Source organism: Sceloporus occidentalis, unplaced genomic scaffold (assembly GCF_023333645.1).
Source record: "Sceloporus occidentalis isolate IW3139 unplaced genomic scaffold, rSceOcc1.0.p SCAF_1, whole genome shotgun sequence".
NCBI classification, from domain to species: domain Eukaryota; kingdom Metazoa; phylum Chordata; class Lepidosauria; order Squamata; family Phrynosomatidae; genus Sceloporus; species Sceloporus occidentalis.
The window spans coordinates 213379988-213402626 of NW_028316981.1; the positions used below are offsets into that span (position 1 = coordinate 213379988).

The 22639-nt window shown below is 40.5% G+C and overlaps 1 protein-coding gene across 1 annotated transcript in view; it reads right to left on the minus strand.

Moving 5' to 3' along the window:
• The window catches only part of RBPMS (RNA binding protein, mRNA processing factor), a 111130-nt gene that overhangs the window by 68863 nt on the left and 19628 nt on the right, over window positions 1-22639 (minus strand). Inside the window, exon 2 of the mRNA XM_089488821.1 lies at window positions 742-819. Within this exon, the coding sequence (XP_089344947.1) occupies window positions 742-819 (78 nt within the window). The remainder of the gene's footprint in view (window positions 1-741; window positions 820-22639) is intronic.

Sequence of the window (22639 nt, forward strand, 5' to 3'; positions counted from 1 at the left end):
AGTGTGGAATGGTGAAACTGATTATTCTTTTCCCCAAATGGGGGAAGAGATCCATAAAGGAGGTCAAAGTACTTTGGCATGAGCGAGAAAAAAAATAGGTCTGTACACACAGCAAATGAGGTATTGTGTTGATTAAAGAAGTATGAAGATGAGACATTTCCCTATCCAGTAATAACACTTGGGATGTGACGTTTATTCTCCTAAGAGGGAAATGATTTCAGCACAAATGTGTCAAGCAATGCATAGGAAGGAATGCTGGACTGTGGAGGTTCTTACCTGGAGTGGACGTCAAGCAACAACCAGGAATTGGCAGAATGTGTGTGAATGCTTATCATGAAACACATTGCATGCAGACCTTTTGGGTTTTATTCAAAATCTGAGTTCATCATTAGATGTTAGTATTTATAACGTGCAACCCTGATTACTCTCTCCTATGCTTTTTACAGTTATTCTCTTCTTGGGCTCTTGGCCAACTTTTGGTTCATGGGAAAGTCCTCCTCGCCAAGTTCTTGTTTGAAATAAGATATTATGTTAGCCTATATCCCAGTGCTTAAAAAAATAAAAATAAAAATCAGATACAAGGAACCCCTTCTGAATTTCTGTCTGGCTCTCTAGAACTACATATTACTGTGGCATTGCACCATTTATAACAGTAAGGAGAACCACAAACATTGCTACGAAGGATGATATTAGCGCCTCAGTCCCAGAATTTTTCAGGAATTAACAACAGAAGCAAATTACCTTGAATGGTCTGAACAAGAGGTAGAGCTCCCGGGGTTTGATGTCCAGAGGTAGGCCACTAACAAAGAGTGTTCGTACCTTTAACAAAAACAAACAAAAAAAGTCATGTATCATAAAAATGAAAGCAACTCTGAGCAGATAGATAGATAGCTATAGAAAGCCCCACACAGTCTTGTAAATAAGTCTGTAGAGATTAGTGCCTCACATGTTTAAGACAAATCAACAACTGAGATTGGGGTCACCTTCCTATGTTCCAGACTCCTCAAGAACCACATAGCAAACTATTTTCTCCTTTTCTTCACTTCCCACACCACAAAGCAAGACTTGTATACATATTTTTCTTTTTAAGATTAGGCATTTCTACATTAAAATACAACATCTTTTTATTAGTGTACCTTTAGTACACTTTTATTAGTGTACCTTTAGTAAGTATTCATGACTACAAAGAAATCCTAAATGCAAGCTGTTACCATCTTTCGACAATGAGGATTATTTGAACCATATTTAAATCACTCAGAGACATGCATTTTAATTAAACCACTAAGATCTAATTTAAAACATATTAGAGAATGGAACTATGGAAGTTATGTAAAACCTGTAATTTTTGTAGGATATAGTCTTTCCTTTATTCCTTTCATGTCATATGCAGAGGAACACACTTTCTTCCAAAACTAGGGGAGAGTAGGTATGATTGTAAGATACATTTAACAACAATAGATCCTGAGATAGTCTGTCCATCTTACAAAGGGTGCATCTACGCTGTAGAAACAATGCAGTTTGACACCACTTTAAGTGCTGTACTTCCATCCCATGCAATCTTGGAATTTGTAGTTTTACAAGGTCTTTAGCCTTCCCTGACAATGAGTGCTGTGCTTCATAAATCCCAGGATTCTGATGATGGAGGCATGGCAGTTATAGTGGCCTCAAACTGCATTATTTCTATAGTGGCTTCTTAAATCTTCTCTAGTCAGGACTAAAAGTTGTACTGAGGCTGAAATCCTTACATTTCAATATACAGAGATACCCAGGATCTTTGATGGAGTGGAACAAAGTAAGACTTTCTCTAAGTAATTTTTTAAATACAGTAATGTGTACGGACAACACTGAAGTTGTATGATTACAGAAATGTGATGTAGTGGTTTGACCATTAGACAATGACTTTGAGGAACAGGGTTCAATTTCCTGCTCAACTATGGAGTTGCCAAGGGCTGCCAGAAAAGACCTGAAGGCACACAACAATAACAACTACAATAAATTATTACCAAGTAAAATCTACAGTGGGCTTTCCACACTGCACACACTTATTACACCTTTAAGCCTTGTTAAATATAAGCTCTAAATGTGCTTACCATGAACAAAAAAACCCCTCCATTTCGAACTGCCCTTAATTTGGTGTGTGCAGGGAGGGGAACTAGCATATTCACAAATGCTTATTATTAATTATTTATTATTTGAAATTATTATTACAGTGGTCCCTTGGAATTTGATTCCAGGACCCCTCGTGGATAACAAAATCTGCAGATACTCAAGACCCATTAAATACAATGGCATAATAAAATGGTGTCCTTAACATAAAATGGCAAAATCAAAGTTTGCTTTTTGGAATTTATATTTTTTGGAGAATATTTTCAAGCCATGGATGCTTGAATCCATGGATAAAGAATGCACTGATATGGAGGGCTGGCTATATTTTATCAATATTATTATTACTAATATTATGATGATGATGAAATTGATGCAATACCTGTATCATTATCATCCAATTGTAGTCTATCTACTTGACACTGTTTACGTAATAACATCTGATCACTTGTATTACATGAAATAACACTAACCTGGCAAAACTACACATACTAAACAAGGCAGAATCTGCCCCACATATTCCCAGAGTGAGTTAGTTGCAATGATCTCCAACAAAGTTCACCAGGGGACAGTGGAAATAAACTCCAAGCAAAGAGATTCCTGGGACTAAGAAAAGCTGGAGCCACATAATCTCTTATAATTTTTTTGGCTACGGACCAGAACCTCAGGACAAGATGTCAAAATCCCCATAAATGGAGAAAGCAGCTAAAGCCAATGCATCTGTGTATCAACACAAATTTGAAATGTTGAGTTTCCAAGGATTATGAGCATGGGGCCAAGACATTTTAACCTGCATTCCACCTCCACATCTGATACTCAACACAATGACACACAGAGCCTGGGGCCTCTGTTTATTTGCAATATTTAGATGTGGTTTCTATTTTCACTGATGCTCTCTGTACATGAAAGCTGGCTTTCCAAACAATCCCCTTAATGGGCTGCACATTCTGTATTTAACAACAAAATTTGTGTTATGAACTTCCCTACTGAAAAGAGTGTATGAATAAAACTGGGAAAATTGTGCTGCACATGGACTCTGTGCAGACAGAAATAGTTTCATATTCACTGGGAGCAAAAAGTATGCAAGTAAAACATTAACCTTCCTTAAAATAATGCTTTTTGTTTAATGAGTGTTTGCCAGGCTGTCTTAAAAATAAAGCTCACTCAAAGCATTACTCTCCCCTCCACCCAAAAAAAGCCCTCTTTGAAGTCTGGCAGTCCAAACTTTCCCACTTGTGATCTCAAAGGAAGTGGGAATCAATGAAGGTAAAGCTTTTAGTTAATATTGCCAAGTCCAAAGCACTCTCAATAGTTTTTGTGTTAAGACTAGATTTTTGCAATATTATAACAATACAATTCAGTTTTAACAATAAACTGGAGTACTTTTAAAGTCAGTCATCAACTTTATTCCAAGGTAGGACTTTAGCAGGTTTAGACAGCTTTGGAAAACTTTATACCGTTTTATAGTTTTGGGAGCAGCAACCAAGCAGCTGGTTGAGCAGTGACTGAGAAGCCTCTAGTCTGTGTTGGCCTTTGCTGCAAGGTCGGCATGGATGAGAGGATTGCTGGTCACTGCTCAACTGGCTGCTTGGTGATTAGTCCCACTGCAACCGGTCATCCTCTGAGCAGCAACTGAGCAGCCAACCAGCCTTCTTGTTGTTGTAAGACTGGCATGGGTGAGAAGGAAGAGCAGGGCCACTACCGCTGCTATAACCACAAATGAGAGGCTGAGTAGAGGCAACAGTGGTGGTGAGCTGGCCATGGCTGAGGTAGATACTGTTGGCTAGCTGCTGCACAAATCAAGAAACAGGCATTGAGGGGCACTCGAGTTGTCATCCAAGAGGAAAGGTTGCAGTAGCCCTCCAAAATTTGGAGACTACTGCACAAGATGATCTTGGACCTACCATCCCTAACCAGTCACATAGGCAGACCACCCCATCTTCCACTCAAAGGCAGACCCTGCATATATTTGTACATGCAGGAAATGCATTGCCAGTAACAAATTTAGGGGAGAAGAAAGAAGCTCATGGTCCAGTCAGTCACCAGGCAAATCTAACCCATACGGTTGGTTCACAGAGATACATTCAAATGAAGGCCCTTAAGTTCACATCTGATATGGCACAACATCCCAAGACCCAGTTTGCCCAAGCACACCACTCAAGAGCTTGGGGGGAGGGAGGCCTACTTATTAAAGGTCACAACGATTAACCCAACAGGTCTAGGGATCCATTTTACAGTTTTATAGTATCCATAATATATCTGAATAACAACATGAACATTTCTATAAGGATTTTGTTGTTGTTGTTAACTGCCATTAAGTCAACTTTGACTTATGGTGATCCAATGAATGAGAAACCTCCATGTCACCCTATCACCAACCACTCTGCTCAGGTCTTGCAAATTCAGGGACATGGGTTCTTTGATTATGTATTGCAGATACTCTCTTTTGTTGTTGTTGCTGCTGCTGCTGCGTTCAACTTTACCAAGGTTCACCTTCTTTGTTAATTAATCAAGTTTTCTAAAAATATGTCCAAAGTACAACATTCTTAGTTTAGTCATCTTGGCTTCCAGAGAGATTTCAGGCTTGAACTGCTCTTGGACCCATTTATGTGTTCTTTTGGCAGTACATGGTATCTGCAGAACTCTCATCTTATTATTATTATTATTATTATTATTATTATTATTTATACCCCGCGCTTCAGCCAAGGCTACATTGCAAATGAATTGTCGTCCGATAAATCTTCTCCAGTGTTCAGCTTTCACAACCATATATAGAAATGATGACATGGGTGATCTTGACTTTAGTTTTCAATTATGTATCTTTACATTTAAAGATCTTATCTAGTTCCTTCATAGTTGCTCTTCCAAGTCTTAAGTCTTCTCATGATTTCTTGACCACAGTCTCCATTATAATTAATGACTGAGCCAAGATATGAAAATTGTAAAACTATTTCTTTGCTTTCATCATCTACAGGAATACCTCAGTTAACAAAGTAGATGTGTTTCCAGGCATTATTTCTTTTAACAGAAAATTTGGTAGCAAAGGAGAAATAACATGGAAAGAATAAAAACAGGTTTCTGCACCACAAAAGAGAAGAATGGTTCAGCATATTTCAGCAAACCCTTTGCTCAAAACTAACAATATGCACATGTGAAATGAAATAGCCAGGTCAGATAAGCCTTGAATAAGTAACAAAAACATTTTGAACCAAAGAGACCACCTCAAAGCTTCTTCCAAAATGCATTCAAGGATGACTGCTCTTCTCCCCCCCCCCCCCCCAGCTTCCATTTTTCTTATGTTTTCTGTTTTGGTGGCCAAATACAACATGTGTGTGTGTGCCTTCAGGTTGCCTGTCAACTTATGGTGACCCCATGGATTTCATAGGGCTTTCTTAGGCAAGGAATATTCAGGTTTTGCCAGTTCTTTCCTCTGAAACATAGAGGTCTATGCTTTTTTAACATCGTGGAGGTACCTGGTGAGGCAGCCTGGACTCTCCTTTTCTGTTTTGCTGTTCACACATGCTGAGTAAGGGACTCTGGAGGCAGCAACTGTTACCTTGCTTCATATAAGAAGGGCATACATGCTTACTGTAGGAAAAGTTAGACCAAAATCCCATTGTTTCTCAGCCCAAGCTTTAGTGTAGGGGTAGGCAACCTATTTGACCCGGGGGCCGGGTTGCTGTTGCTCAGACAACTGGGGGGCCGAAGCCAAAAAACTGGGGGGGCCGCATGCCGGGGGTGGAGCTTCCACCCTCCGGGGGCGGGGCTTTCTCTGCTCCCTTTCCCAACCTCCAGCTGTCTGAGAGACAGCTAGAAGTGGGGGGGGGGTTGGGAGAGGGGGTGACAGGCGCGCACCTGCTCCACCTGCCCTTCTTTGGCCCCCAGCTGTCTCTCAGAGACAGCTGGGGACCAGTAAGGGCCCGTCAGGGACAGGAGCAACTGGCGTGCGGCCCCTGCTCCTTTCCTCGAGGCTTTGCCAGGCCTGAGGTGGGGGGGAGGAGGCATGTGCCCACCCTCTCCTCCTCGATCCCTTCCTTCGGCCAAATGGGCTTCAAGGAACCCTTTCGGCTGAAGGGGAGGGAGGCCGAAGGGAAGGGCTTGGGCACCCCTCCCAGACCCTTCCCTTCGGCTCTTCCCTTCAGCCGAAAGGTCTCCAAGGGGCCCTTTCGGCCGAAGGGAAGGGCTTGGCCAGGCCGCCTCCTGGGCTCCTCCACGGCCCTTGCAGCCCCAGGCCTCTCTCTCCGGAGGGAAGCCTGGGGCTGAATGGGCCGTGACGGAGCCCCGGGAGCAGCAGTCTGCCTCCGCGGGCTTCTTCTTGGCCTCTGCGGAGGCTGCGACCTCCACAGAGGCTGAGAAGGAGGGAGGAGGCCGCCGCTGGCGGTCTCCTACAGGCCCGCTGCAGCCCCCGGAGCCCTGCGGAAGGTTTCCGGTGACCACAGCGGGCCTCCTACAGGCCCGCCGCCATTTTTTCTTCAAAAATGGCGGTGAAGTCTCGTGCGATCTTTCCTGTCCTGCCCCGCGACGGGAAAGGTCACGCGAGACTATGGCCGCCATTTTTGAAGAAAAATGGCACCCGGAGTGGCACAGAAGCGGCGGCGGCAATCGGCGGCAGGACCGGGCTGGGGCCGGTCCAAAGGCCTTGCCGGGCCGGATCCAGCCCATGGGCTGCCTACCCCTGCTTTAGTGTCTCGATTACTTCAAAATACATCAATGCAACCTGACACTGAAAGTCTGTTTGTCTAATTCCCCTCCACCATCCTCCCAGTGCTTGGAGCTTCTAAAAAATGTCTAGCTAAATACAGGATCAGGATATAAAGGTGCAGGGCTGGACAGGTGTAAAAAGACTGTGTAAAAAGGAGCTTTATCAGAGGCTTTTTTAATACAGGTATGCATCTGTACATTTTAAATTGTTGATGTTTCTCCAATTTTCATGCCTCCTTCCTCCATGTATTATCCAACTTTATATATGATACAAGTTACAAGTTTACAATTTAAACAGGGCAATAAAATGGAGCCTTGCCAGATCCCCTTGCGAAATGGAAACTATTCTGTTTCTATAGTTTTTATGGGTTTTTCGGGCTATGCGGCCATGTTCTAGAAGAGTTTCTTCCTGACGTTTCGCCAGCATCTGTGACTGGCATCTTCAAGATGCCAGCCACAGATGCTGGTGAAACGTCAGGAAGAAACTCTTCTAGAACATGACCACATAGCCTGAAAAACCCACAAAAAACTATGGATGCTGGCCATGAAAGCCTTCGACTTCATATTCTGTTTCTCCGTATTCCGTTCTGAGGGTGGCCTCTTGTTCTGAGTACAGACCAGACAAATGTTGTGGCACATCCATTTCTTTAAGAGCGATCCATAATTTTTCATGATCTACATAATCAAAGGATTTGCTATAATCTATAAAGCACAGCTTGATTTTCTATTGAAACTATTTAATATGCTCCATTATCCAATATATGTTTGCCATGTGATCCCTAGTATTTCTTCCTTTTCTGAATCCAGCTTTATCTTGAATTTCTTGCTCCATATATGGGTAGAAGTTGTAAAATTTTGAGCATCAGTTTGCTTGCATGGGAGATTAAAGCAATGGTTCAGCAATTACTGCAATCCCTGGAGTCTCCCAGTTTCTTGGCACCTGGAATGTACATTGAGCATTTCCAATTTGCAGGCCACTGATTTGTTTCCTTGTTTGCTGGAAGGTTTTAATTACAATTTAAATGGATTCTCCCTGTGTAGTTCGAAACAGCTCTACTGGTATATCTGTTCTTGCCATTTATTTCTTCCAAGTGCTCTAAGCATAGCTTCCACCTCATTTTCTATCATTGTGGGTTCATCTTCAAAATGGTTCTTCCTTGAATGAATGTGTCATCATTCCATCTCATTTATATTGTTCTTCAGTATATTGTTCTCATCGTCTTTTTATTTCTTCTTGATCATGTAGTGTGTTCCCAATAGTTGTGTAGCATCCCCACTCTTGGTTTAAATTTTCTTTTGATTTCTTAAGATTTGTGGAAGAGGTCTCTTGTTCTACCTTTCTTGTTGTCTTCTCCTATTCCTTGTCCCTGCACAGAAATTGTTGAACTGTTGTATTCAGGGTTCTGACCTTATTTATGCCCCCTTTTACTTTTGCTTCTTGTTTGTCCTTAACTGCCTGAAGAGGTTCGCCTGTCAACCAATGAGAGTTTTCTTATTTTTTGGCTGCATTCTTTCCTGAGAATATCCCTGGTTTTGGGCCTGAGTTCTTCTGGTTCTCTGTCAATCAGGCTTAGTAGTACAAACCTGTTTTTACATGTTCTTTACATTCTTCAGGGATCCTTCGGGTTATATGTTGGAATGATGACGGAATTAGTGTACTTCTTTAGCTTTACTCTCATTTTTTTATATTAGCAATTCATAGACTATGCCACAATTTATCTAATTAAATTTCATTTATTTAATTGATTTATATCCCGCCTTTCTCCCAAAATGGGATTCATTTTGGCAATCTGTTCCTGGAGAGAGAATGGCGCTTCTATACCTTTTGCTTTCAAAGGGTGGGCCAGGATAATTACATCTGTGATGCATATTACATCTGAGCTGCACATTAAGGGCTAAAAGAGTTAATCCAAAAGCCATCTTGCGGCAACCTCTTTATAAAAAGCTAATGGGAAAGCTTTGGAGTTTTGCAGAACTCTTCCCCAGGCTAGAGATTATGCAAAATACTAGTAAAAATGGTGGTGGGCTAAAAATAAGATAGCCATAATGGAAGAAATCTGACTGCAATTAAGTTGGCATTTGTTATCCTAACAAACACATTAAGGAACAACTAGGTACTTCTAGATGAGGCCTGTGTTTCAAGTACCCTGCCACCAAACATGGAATTTTAATGGAGTGGTGAGTTGTCCTGCTGTCATCAATTCTCATGCTTTTGTGATGCTTTCATATCTTTTTTCTTTCCAGGAAAAGGGCCATTAAGAACTGAACTTTGGAAAAAGTACCCAGTCTCTTTCAAATGGTGGAATCCCCCAATGACTTGCTGAAAGGTCTGAGAAGTTCCAGTCTGAAGTAAATATAATGTAACAAGGAATATGAATATGCACAACTGGCATTTATAGATGCAGGACCTATTTAAGATATATCACATTATATTGAAAACAAAGACACACAATTGCCTCCCATTATGCATCAGGTGTCCACAAAACCTGCCATACACACATTATTATTTCAGCTGAAATGTCATTATTTCAGTAAAATTTAAAAATATTAATAATAATAAAAAAGAAATTTCATTATTTTTCAGTATGGTTACATAATCATGCATGGTTGTTTTATGTAGTTATTTTTGTTCTTGTCTATGTATACAGTACATGTTTTTAAAAAGGAGGGTAAATATATATTGTCACTTTGGAGTAGCAGCCTCATGTTGCATTATACTTATGAGCAAAAGCAGCATTAAAATTACATGTACAGTACACACAACTAGATCAACAGAATGAGATCACAGTGGTTTGCACAAGAGGTGGGCAAGTCCTCCAAGTATTTCTGGTCTGCAGCTCCCAGCAGTCCTCATCACTAGCTAGGTTAGCAAAGGCTGATGGGAACTGAAATAGCTAGAGGGACATACCTTTGTCCATGCCTTTTTCACTGGAATAACACACCAGTTGCTCAGAGAATACAAACAGCTGTTGCAACGTCCAACATGCAAAATTAATACATCTTTCATCTTACACAACCGCTTCCACCTCATCTCATGGTGTATTAAATTCAAGAAAAAACATTCAATTTTTCTTTTCTTCCTCATTTGTGCCAGAGCAGTTGGGAGTACCATTATCGTATATAAAATACTGCTATCTTCCAGACCAGACTGGTAGCCAACAGCAGACCCACAGAGACTTTCATACTCTTGCCATATCAAAAGAGTAATTTAGTGACAATCTCACTTCTTACGACACAGGTCCCAATGATTCAAAAATCAAGGATGAGACAACTTTGTGTTAACAGTTTCATCGTGAGAGTTGTTTTGAACTACTTGGAGAATCAAAAAAATTCTTTAGTTTATTCCACATTTCCTGTGCATTTGTCAGACCATTTATGCTGAGATCTAAAGACAGGCAAATGTAAGCTTGAAATTTTTCTACAGCTGCCCTGAGATTTAAAATGAGCAGGGAAAGAGTGCCATGGAAAATGAAACAAGAGGATTCAGGTTAAGGAAAAGAGAGGGAAAATACCTAGCCCTCCCTGCAATCTTTCTTAATTCCCTATTTGAGATGCCTTCTCCTGGCACCGCTTTAAAGAACCTAAACAAGGAAGATAAATAAATATACAACTCATGTCTGCATTATTCCTTGGTCTCATCCTCATATTTTATATTGCACACTTTATACTGCTGATAGTGAAGGTATTTGGCTGACTGTGAATTTTGTACCCAATTTTGATTTCAGCTCTTTGTTATTACTATACTTTTTTCTCAACATTTTGGCCAACTACAGCAGGGAATCCTTTGAGCCTTTGTCCCATGAGGACTCACTGCATTTCATATTTTCTGTTGCAGAGCTGCTTTAAAGAAATACAATAAAAATTAAATACTATTTAAAAGAAAACTTTTAGCAACTTGTACTTCTGTTTCACTCAACCATTTACTTGCATAAAGGCTCATCCAAGCAGTGCTCCACATGCTTGGTTCAATTCTGGTTCAGTGGTTTTCAAATTGTCTTCTAAGCTCCCCCGAGGTTCCCTTAAAACAGATTAGATATTCCTCAGTGAGATGATCAATAACGGTGGACAAGCTGTCTGGCAGACAGCTTGTCCATCATTTTGCTCTTTCCCTGCAACAGGGCAGCTGAAAAGGAATTTATACATTCCAAAAGTAAGCCCAGCTCTCCCAAGACAATGGCAACACTTAAAAGATCCTACTCAAGGTGTTTACATGGATTGAGAGTACGCGCTCCTAGAATCTTCCACTGAAGCACAGAGCTTCCCTACAAAGAAGCCCCAAATCATGTATGCAAGAGAAAGAGAAGGAAGCTGCCTTAAATCCTTTCTTGGGAGCAAGGTGAGATATATATAAATCCCCCAAATAAATAAATAAAAAGTAGCCAAGAGGGCTCTTGAGGGGCTGCCTGAAAACTAATTCTGCAACACAACTGGAGCTGAATGTGTCTGTGGGAGGAAGGTACTTTTGCCACAGGCTACATCCATGGTAAGAGCAAGATGGCAACCTGAGAATGTGTTAGTTCAGACCTAGTTCGGGTACTGAAACTGTCAGTCGCAGTCACCCTGGCTGATGACCTATCCTGAGAAAAGGGCCAAGGAAGTGCAATCCTACTATTTCAACTGAGCTGTCTGGACACCTCTGAGCACAGTATCCTTCTGAAATAAACAGTTTGGGATGGTTCCATTCCTACCTTAAAGGCCACTTCCATAATGTTTGGAGTTAGGTTGATAACAATGATGATGTTAAATATTTCTCACTTGCCTCTCTCTATGGACTGAGGCAAGGAATAAGAGATTAAAATACATCAATAGATTAAACACACACACCACAGGTTACAGAGTTGTGGCACAAAGGATCAGTTTCATTTCTGAGTTCACCATTGACAGGAAACTGCTCACATAGATCATCCAGAGATTTGGGACAATGTGTCATCAACATACATCAACCCTATTTCTATTTTTCACTGGATTCAAGGGAAGCAGTGGATGGGCTGAACTGGTATCTAGAGTACTAATATATTGGATGAGAGAGAACCGAATCCTCTCCCAAACAAGTCAGAGGTAGTGCTATGGGGAGATCAGTTCAGCAGACTATGGGAAGTAGTGTTCCATTTGACCAGAACCAGGTTCACAATGTGGGAATGGGGTTAAATCTCAAGTTATTTTTTAGTTCCCAAGTGACCCTGATGGCACAAAACTCCTTCCATCAATTCTAACCTTGCCACTGCTATAGCACAGCCATTAAGATCCAAGCAATGGTAAAAGCAAAATTGAAACTACTACCAGTTGTTCCTCTTCATCCTGCATTTCTTGTCTGCAACGTTACAGCACAAAAAATGCATCGAAATGCTCTCCTCTACAGTTAAGAGTTTCTCACAACAGAAAGAACTAGGACAATACTATGTTGGATATATTGGTTGTATCAAACTTTTCAAAACTACCAAAAGCAGCTCCTGGAGGGTCTGATCAGAATGGTGGGAGGTGTCTTATACCACAGTATAAATAAAAAGATACTCAAGCTGCTTTCAACAGGAGCTTCCCTCCCAGACTAATAAGAGACCAGGGCACAGGGCAATTTTGGAAAGAGTTATGGTGGAGAAACAAAGGGTTAATCACTCCATCATATGCACATTTTCACTTTTTAAAAAGATGTATGCTAGTAAAACACTGAGAGTCAAATATCATTTGCATCCTCATATATCTGAAAGATGGGTTCTAAACTTAGAACTGACTAGGTTTCCACATGTGTGGAATTTTATTTGGATGGAGAGTCCTTTCAAACATACACTTCTCTTGCCTACATCTCCTGGGCCTCTATCTTCTTTTTTTCCCAAACTGTAAGATACTGATATGGACCATATTTGCAGACAATGATATAACAAGAATCCTGATTTACAGAATCACAACACAAACAAGCTGGGTACCAGAGCATACTACCCATCTGGTTCTCCCCTGCATGGGTGAACTAGGCTTAAACAGCTGACAGTGACATCTGAGTATGGGATGCTTTGCAAAGCCAAACCATAATTCATCTATAAACCAACAACAAACCTTATTCTGAAATCTGGTTTGTGGATGATTTGTTTGGGTACATTAAACCATCATCCCAGGCTTAGATGCCACAATAAGATGTATCTTCCTGTTTACTTTTAAGCATACTAGAGAAGCACTAATGGGCTAAACATCCCAGCATGTGGCTCAGTCATGGCAAGACAGGAGTCTTGTATTTTTGCTATGTGCAAATACCACTATTTTGATTTAATCAGCCAGGATTCCTAGCTTATTATTAAGAATGTTATGGTCTTCAGATAAATTTTCAAATATGAAGACAAAAAATCCTGTTTTTCCTTGACTCTGAAATTGAAGCCTTAATTTTACATATTTTTATCATTATTGGTACTATTATTAGTTGGGAAAATTAATATATTTGATGATGAGATCACAAGTGCTAAATATAAGTGTTCTGAGGAGTGAGCTGAAAGCAGGCCTCAAAGGGAAATGACATTTCTTTAGTAATTATTCTTGTTTTCTTTAAAGTTCAGTCCCAGGTCAGCCAAGTTTCAAACTATAAAACATGATTGCTGTTTCAGTCAAGGATGGTTGATTTGGGGCATGAGCTGGGGAGGCAAACTACATTTTTCTTACTCTATAGATTCTCCTATTTGGTGTCTACATTCAAAGAAAACTTCTATTTTTAGTACTGCCCAGGAGGAGAAAGTTATAAACTAAAACTTTCAATAAAGTTTCCTCAGGCCAAACCACAAAGTATACAGAGCCTTATTTTTTTTATGAAGCTGACAAGATATGGAAAATAACAGAGAATTTTAAAAAGAAGTGTGAGAAGCTTTTTGTGAGCCTTAAACAGACATAACAGCAGCTGAGGAAGCCTGCTCTGCAAGAGAGAGACAGAGAAACTGCAGCACAGTGATTATGAAGTAATAAATGAGATTAAGCATAATTTTTAAAAGCTACTTCTCCCATCATTTCCCCCACTCACATATTGTAATAATCCAGGAAGAAACAAAAAAGTTATTGCCACAAACCTTGAGGTCAGTTTCCATTTTTCCCACGCTATTGCTAACCTTTGAAGGCACTGCCACAGACTGAACAGCGGCAGAGAAACTTAAAACTATAAACCCTAACAAAGTTGTTTCCTATCTTTCCTTTTTTTAAAAAAACAGACACCGCAACCTAATGAAGCTTACTCAATACACACGCAAACAGCACACTAGGGACTCAATGAACCATCTTTGCTTTTGCTCTAAACTGCAAAACAAAAACCATGAAGGGTGGTTGCGGTAGTGTCCAAGCACCTGGCAGGTCAAAATATACCCCTGGCATGTGTGATATACACTAAGTAAGACCTCTTCTAACATAAGGGATGCCAATCACTTCATAGAGAGAATAAAAAGATGTCAAGAAACCATAAGTATCAATCAATAAAGCTTTGGTTTGGGGTGTAAAGCTGTGATCCCTTTGGCATCACAAGACCTTCCTTCTAAATAGGTTCCAAGTGCTTAGGATTTTCCTGGATAATTTCCTAGCAAAAAACCTGCTTGATCTTCATGAATTACATCTTGTAAAACCTTTTTCGGTCTTTTTGCCAGAATAGCAGAGAATATTTTGTAGTCAATGTTTAATAAAGAAATTGGCCTGTATTTCTTAGGTTTCTTCAAATCTCAACCTTCTTTTAGAATTAATGCTTTATTGTCTTTATTCCATTATTCTGGTAGCTTCTTCTTCAGGAAGGAATTCATAACTTGATCTAAGGCATAGTTAAATGATGTTCTAAGATCTTATAATATTGTGATGACAATCCATCAGGGCCAGGAGTTTCCCTGACTTCAGTTTTTTAAATAGCCTCCACCAGTTAATGGTGGTCCATCTAGTTTTTCGTTTTGTTCCTCAGTAATTGTCAGTACACTATTTTTTTTTTCCATAGCAAAGCTATCATCGAGTTTTCTAAACTTGTATTTTTAAGCTTGGAAATATATCCCAAGGCCTTGTAATGCTCAACTCAAATAAAAACTCAGAATTATGATCTTCAAACCCCTCTCTGGCTCAGATTAAAAATTTCCTCTTAGACTACTCCCAGTCAGAGAAGTCCGGTGACAAACACCTCCTGACACTAAACTTTCCTTGCCACATTTGTGTCAGCAGACTTCAGATGGGTAGACTTCACCCCAGTGCCTGGCATTCCCACACAACCCACTGAGCAATAAATAAAGCTCAGAAAATGTCATCTTTCCAAAGGCTATTTCAATGGGCTGAAGTAGACAGTCTGGAAGAAGTGGCCTCTGGTAGCTCTGGCCCCAATTGAGCTGGGACAGTGGCAACCGCATGGCCTGCTCTAAAAGTGGGCCGCTACAGTTGCCCTAAAACAGCATCCAGCAGGAACAGATTAAATCCACTCCTAAAAGGCCCGGCTATTGCTGGCTTGGTGCAGCCTTGCCAAAGCTTCCAGCCACTTTGGAGCCATGGGTCATCTAAAAGCCATGCCCCCAAAGCAGCCAGAATCTGCTTTATTTGGCCTGTCTGTTTTGGGCCAAAGTCAACAGGTTTTTGGAATTTTAATTTCTCATGGCTGTCTTGCTGTTTGCTGCATTGTTTAGCAACATACAAGGCGTCCGATTTGCTGTATTTTGCCAGTGTCATGCCACCCCATAAAAAGGAGGGGTGAGGGCTCAAAGGGCAGGAGATAGTATCATGGTTGTGAAACTGGGTTGGCTCTGAAATAAATTTCTCCTTTTGACATAAACTATAAATCCATTAGGTTTAAAAAAAATCATGAAAGCCCTACCTCAGTCACATATCATCTGCAAATAAGGCTGGATTACAAAAGTGTGCTGCATCATCGTCTCACTTAAGCAGATATATGACATATTTAAAAGGCAAAATCATCAGGATTTCAAAATAGGATTGTCTCTGAACCACTGTTTTGTTCATAGAAGAAGTATATGATAAATATATGCAGGTGAAATATATGATAAATGAAGACAATAAATGGCTTCAACTGGTTTTGGCAAAGATTCTAGTACTGTACTAGAGTAATCATGGACCAACAAATAACTTACATTTTTGAAAAAGGAGTGATCAATGATCTAAAATTAATCAATTTCATGCTGTAATTTATTAGTTTAATCTAAATTTATATAATTTATTTGTACCTTTTAATGTAAATTTTATTCTTTATATTGTTTTAAGATACAGTGTCCTGTGTTGGGTCCATTGACTGTAAATAAAGATTAACATTGACATTACATGAATTAAATAAGAAGAAACTGATATTCATTGCCACTGAATGCTACTAGGTTAGGTATCTTTGTAATAAAAGAGACCTGTAGAAGTTCATAGATAGCCATGAGAGGCCAAATGGAATTCCCATGATCACAGGAGGCCTAGAGCTTTTATGCCAGACTAGTAGTCACTTGGCTGGCCACACATGGGGAGGAAAGTGCTTGCCTTCATGGTCTGGGCCAGCAGTGCTCTTCTTACATTATCACTGCCATCCTGTAGCATGCAGTAGGCACTTGGTATCTGCTGAGATATGGTTCTAGGACCACCAGTGGATACAAAAATCCATGGATACTCAAGTCCCACTAACTGTAATGGCATAGTGAAATGGTATCCCTTATATAAAATAGCAAAATCAAGGTTTGCTTTTTGGAATTTGTATCTTTTTGGAATATTTTCAACTCATGGATGTTGAATCCATGGATATGGAGGACCAATTGTATTTCCTTCCCATCTTTCCACCACTTAGTCTTTAAAATAACTTGCATAAATACATCTACACAAATTTGCTCTCCATTTCAGCAGGGGGTGATGTGGTTGGGGAAGGCTTCCCACCTGTGGACCACCTGACCTACCACAAAGCAACACACTTTCTTTACAAGAGATATGGGGTTAATTCTGCTGGCTGATGCTAATGAATAAAAAACCTGTAGTGCCAGCCTCTCCTGGTGCCTTGGGAATGGAAACATGGCAAAGGGCAAACCCTCCCCAGAAGCACCCACCCCCAGACTAATCCAAGATTGGAACAAGAGGTCTAAATCTGGAAGTGAGACCCACCAAACTCTTCCATTTAATTACAAATTGGAAAAAGATCTACGACTTCGTTTTGCTAATAATCCCTAGTGGCTACTCAAGCAGATTCAACTCCCTAATGACACAAAAACCATTAGAATCTTCTGCTAATACTAATCACCTTCCTTGTAATCCACACAATGGTCTTTATCTCCAGAGTAATCTAAAAACCCACCAGAAGCAGGATCCTAAAATGCATCCGCACTGCAGAAATAATCCAGTTTGAGACCACTTTAAATACCAAGACTCAATTATATGGAATTCTGGGAAGTGTGGTTTGTTGTGGCACCAGGGCTCTGACAGAGAAGGCTAAATGCCTCACAAAACTACAATTCCTAGAATTCCATAGTTTGAGCCATGACAAGTTAAAGTGGTGTCAACCAGGATGATTTCTGCAGTGTGGATGCAGCCCTAGTTATTCACAACAGCCGTACTTTTCTCAACCAAAACCTGAAGGATCAGAGGGGGTGACAACATTCACACAAAGGGCTCTCTGTGCACTTGAACCAACAGCCTTTTCCTGATTTGTTTTCAAACAACACTTAGAGTAGACCTACATACTCAATGGAACTTGATTGATTTAAGCACTCACTGATTTAAGGGGTCTAGGTAGAACTCACAATTGTATTTAAGCCCGTAAATCCACATTCCGTACATTTTTTTTCAATTTTGTGAACAGTGCATAGCAGAGTGACAGATATATATCAATGTACATGCTTAATTTGATAAATAAAAACAAATAAAGTTAAAGTTCCTAATACTGAAAACAGTGAACTCTTCAATGGTATATTGTTGCATACATGTTGTAGTTCAGTATATTAACTGTAGAGCAAATATGTCACATTTTAAACAATATACTCTAGCTAGAATCCCAGGTGTAATCAGAAGTTTATGAAATACTTTGTTATTATTATTATAATTATTATTAACCTTTATTTATGAAGCGCTGTAAATTTACACAGCGCTGTACATGCAATTTTTTTAGTTAGACGGTTCCCTGCCCTCAGGCTTACAATCTAAAAAGACATGACACAGAAGGAGAAGGGAGTGGTGGAGGAAAAGGGTAAGAGGTCCAGCAGTTCCTCTCAACCTCCGAGGCCTGGACCAAGGCAGATGGACAGGAGGGAGGGCTTGGCTTCAAAATGGAAGGTTAATCATTATCCAGGGAAAATACATACTCACAAGTAGGATAATGCATATACAGTACATAGCAATACAGGAAATGGATCAATAAACAGTCAACAACAGAACATCAGATAGTAAGCGACAATTATGCGATGTCTGGGAAGGCTTCTCTGAACAGGATGGTTTTCAACTCTGTTTTGAAGCTGGTTAAAGAAGTGATGACTCTTGCTTGTGGAGGAAGAAGGTTCCAGGAGTGAGGGGCAGCAAGTGAAAAGGGGCGAATCCGGGATGGGGCAGAGGAAATCCTGGGCTGAGACAGGAACCCTTGACTACCAGAACGGAGGGCCCGAGTGGGAAGGTGAGGAGAAAGAAGGTCTGATAAGTAAGGAGGGGCCAGTCCATGGAGGGCTTTGAATGTCGACAGCAGGAGCTTATACTGAATGCGGAAAGGGAGAGGGAGCCAGTGAAGGGATGCCAACACAGGAGAGATGTGGTCAGAGCGGTGGGTGGAAGTGATAATGCGTGCAGCTGAATGCTGGGCAGAGATTAAAGGACGGAGGTGAGAAAGAGGAAGTCCAGCCAGGAGGACATTACAGTAATCAAGTCGTGAGATCACTAGGGCATGGACCAGGATCTTGGCAGAAGAGGCGGAGAGATAAGGTCGGATTTTGGCAATATTGTACAAAAAGAATCTACAAGCCTTGGCTGTGGTCTGGATCTGAGGGATACACGACAGAGAAGAGTCAAAGATAAAGCCAAGACTGCGGGCTTGCTGGACTGGTTGAATGGAAATGTTGTCCACAGAGACAGAAAAGGAGTGTTGAAGGTTGGGCTTAGGAGGAAAGACAAGAAGCTCTGTCTTGGACATGTTGAGCTTCAAACGCCGATGGCGCATCCACTGCAAGACAGCTGTGAGGCAAGACGAAACTTGCTGTTCAAGCCTTGGAGAAAGGTCAGGGGCGGAAAGATACAGCTGGGTGTCATCAGCATACAGATGGTAGGAAAAGCCAAAAGAGGTAATGAGTTTTCCTAAGGACAGTGTGTAGAGAGAAAACAGAAGGGGACCCAGAACAGAGCCCTGGGGAACTCCAACAGATAAGGGAACAGGAGAAGAAGTCTGACCCCCTGCAACTACTGCAAAAGATCTGCCAGACAAGTAAGATCTAAACCAGTCGAGAACAGAGTCTGAGAACCCAAGGTCAGAGAGTATGTCAATTAGGAGACAGTGATCAACAGTGTCAAAGGCTGCAGACAAATCTAGAAGAATGAGAACAGAGTAAAGGCCATTAGCCCTGGCCTGTAAGAGGTCATTCAAGATCTTTGTGAGAGCTGTCTCTGTGGAATGCCTTGGGCGGAAACCAGACTGATAGGGATCAAGGATGGAGTTGGTTTCGAGAAACTTGAGACAGCGCGAATAAACAACCCGTTCCAAAACCTTAGAAAGAAAGGGGAGAAGAGAAATCGGATGATAGCTAGACAAAGAGGAGGGGTCAAGAGAAGGTTTTTTTCAGAATTGGGGAAATGAGAGCATGTTTGAAGTCCGAAGGAAAGGAGCCTGTAGAGAGAGCGAGATTGAAGATATGGAGAAGCGAGGGCAGAAAGGAGGGAGCTATAGAGATTAGAAGACGAGTAGGAATAGGATCAAGAGGACAGGTAGCAGGTTTGGAAGAGTTCAGAAGTGTAGAGAGTTCATCCAAGGAGGCAGGAGGAAAGACAGAAAATTTGTTAGGCGAAGGCGATAGAAGATTAGATGTTGTTGTTGTTGTTAACCGCCCTTGAGTGGATCTCGACCCATGGGAACCCTGTGCATGAGACATCTCCAAGACCCCATGTTCTCCGCTGCTCTGCTTAGGTCCTGCAAGTCATATCCGTGACTTGTTTTATTGAGTCCATCCATCTAGCATGCAGCCTTCCTCTCTCTTTTGTTTCCCTCCACCTTTCCTAGCATTATTGTTCTTTTCCAATGAGTCATGCCTTCTCATGTCTCCGAAGTACAACAGCCTCAGTTTTGTCATCTTGGCTTCCAGGAAGAATTCTGGGTTGATCTACTCCAAGACCTTTTTTTTGTTGTTTTTGGTCTTTTTGGCTGTCCTCAGAACTCTTTCTTCTCCAGCACCACATCGTGAATTAATTGATTTTTCCCTATCTTCTTTCTTCACTGTCCAGCTCTTGCATCCATCCATACATGACAATAGGGAATACAATGGCTCATACGATTCTAACTTTTGTGCTCAGTTGTACATCTTTGTATTTTGGGATCCTTTATAGTTCTTTCATAGTCACTCTGCCCATTCTTAATCTTCTTCTGATTTCCTGGCTGCAGTCCCAGGTATGAGAACTCTTTTACTATTTCTATTCCTTCATGGTCTAGGTTGAATTTGTGTAGATTGTGCAGATTCTCCATGGTCATTATTTTTGTTTTTGAACCTTTATGTTCAACAGTAAGCCTGCCTTTGCACTTTCGTCCATGATCTTCCTTAGCAGATGTGCCAGATCTGGGAGGTTTTCTGCTGGTATTATGGTGTCATCTGCATATCTCAGATTATTGATGTTCCTTCCTCCTATTTTCACTCCTCCTTCTTCTTTGTCCAAGCCTGCTTTTCTTACAATATGTTCTGCATATAGGTTGAACAGATAGGGTGATAAGGTGCAGCCTTATCTCTGACCCCTTTGCCATTTGGGAGCCATTCTGTTTCTCCATGTTTTGTTCTGACAATAGCCTCTTGTCCCAAGTACAGATTCCTCATTAGGACTATCAGATGTGTTGGCACTCCCATGCCTTTAAGGGCATTCCATAGCCTTTCATAATCTATGCAAAGGCTTTGCTGTAGTCTATAAAGCACACGCTGATTTTCTTTTGAAATTGCTTGGTATGGTCCTTTAGCCCTTGTATGTTTACAATGTGGTCCCTAGTGCAACTTCCTTTCCTCACCCCCACTTGGACCTTTGGGATTACTCTCTCCATGTATGGTTGGAGTCTATATTGCAAAATTTTTGCATAATTTTGCTTGTGTCCCGTAACTGCTGCAGTCTTTTGTGTCTCCTTTTTTGTGGATGAGGATGTACTGTATATTGATCATTTCCAGTCTGCTGGTCATCATTTTTGTTTTCCATATCTGTTAACATATGCTAGCACTATAGCTGACTCTGTCAACATAGACTGCAGCAGTTCGATTGGAATACCTGGTGAGTTGTTGTTGTTGTTGTTTTTGCCATTTCTCTTATTACAGCTTCAACCTCCCTTTTTAGAATCTGGGGTCATTTTCATGTGGCTCTTTGTTCCATGTTCGTTTTGTCATTTTTTAAAATAACTCTTCTGTGTATTGCATCCAACGTCTTTTTATTCATTCTTGGTCTCGAATTATATTATTTTTATTGTCATAAGAGCATCCTGGTCCTTGGTTTGAAATTTCCTTTGATTTCCTGTATCTTGCAGAATAGGTCTCTCATTCTTCCCTTTTTGTTGCTGTCTTCTATTTCTTTGCACTGATCGTTTTAGTATTTTTCTTTATCTATTCACACTAGCCATTGTACAGTTGCATTCATTGTTCTTTGTCGCTATCTACCTTTTGTTGCTTCTTTCCTTTTCTTTATCTTTGTAGGGTTTTATCTGTCTTCCATGGTTTCTTCTCTTTCTTCTTGTCTACTCAGAGTATCTGTCAGCATTCTTCTTTTATCATGTCCCTGGTTTCAGACCATAGTTCTTTGGATTCTTGCTCTATTATGTTTAGTGCAAATCTGTTCCTTATATTGCTGATAAATTCTGATGAGATATTTTTTAGATTATATTTTGGTACGATAACTGGTTTTGAATTCTTCTTAAGTTTTACTCTTTATTTTTGATATGAGTAATTTGTGATCGGTGCCATAGCTGGTGCCTGGTCTAATCTTGGCCACCAGTATGGAATTTGGTGCATCTGAACCTTATTTTTATTTTTAGTGGACTTTAGAAAAATTAAAGTGAAGCACTGAGATGAACTTCATGAGTTACTTTATTTCTCAGTTTGGTGGGTTTCCAACAGTGGAATAGTTAATTTTACTACTGTATAAGATAGAGAGATCTGAAGCAAACGTGATGCATGCCTACAGCATAAATAGGAATTTTCTTTCTCTGAGTCTTCATTACTAGATATTTTGAATGACCAAAACGTTGCCTTAAAAAGCATTTTACTCACTACAAAACAAAACATATTTTAGAGCTTCCATGTTTCATATTTCAGTGTTTCCAAAGCTTCCTCTTCTTTTTTTTTCCAGAAAGCAAAAACATTATTTGGGGATGGGGATGGTTTTCCTTCCAGGCTTTTGTATCTCTACAGCAAAGAGTGTGATTATTTCGCTGATCAGTTTAATAAGTAACAGGCCTCATATTTAAAGAAATGTTATACTCCACCCCAATCCATTCACTCTCTCAATACAGTTTGCTTAATTTTCTATTAACAGATTAAAAGGGTAACTGGTAGGCTCCAAAAGTTCTGGCTGGCCTTGGGAGACAAACTTACTTTTAATAGTCAACAAGGTCCCCTTGCATCTATTCCACAGAAGCAAAGAGACAGTATTTCTCCTTCTTGTTGTTATTGTGCACACATTCTTGGGTTTACCATCTTCCACAGATACCAAGCACTCAGAG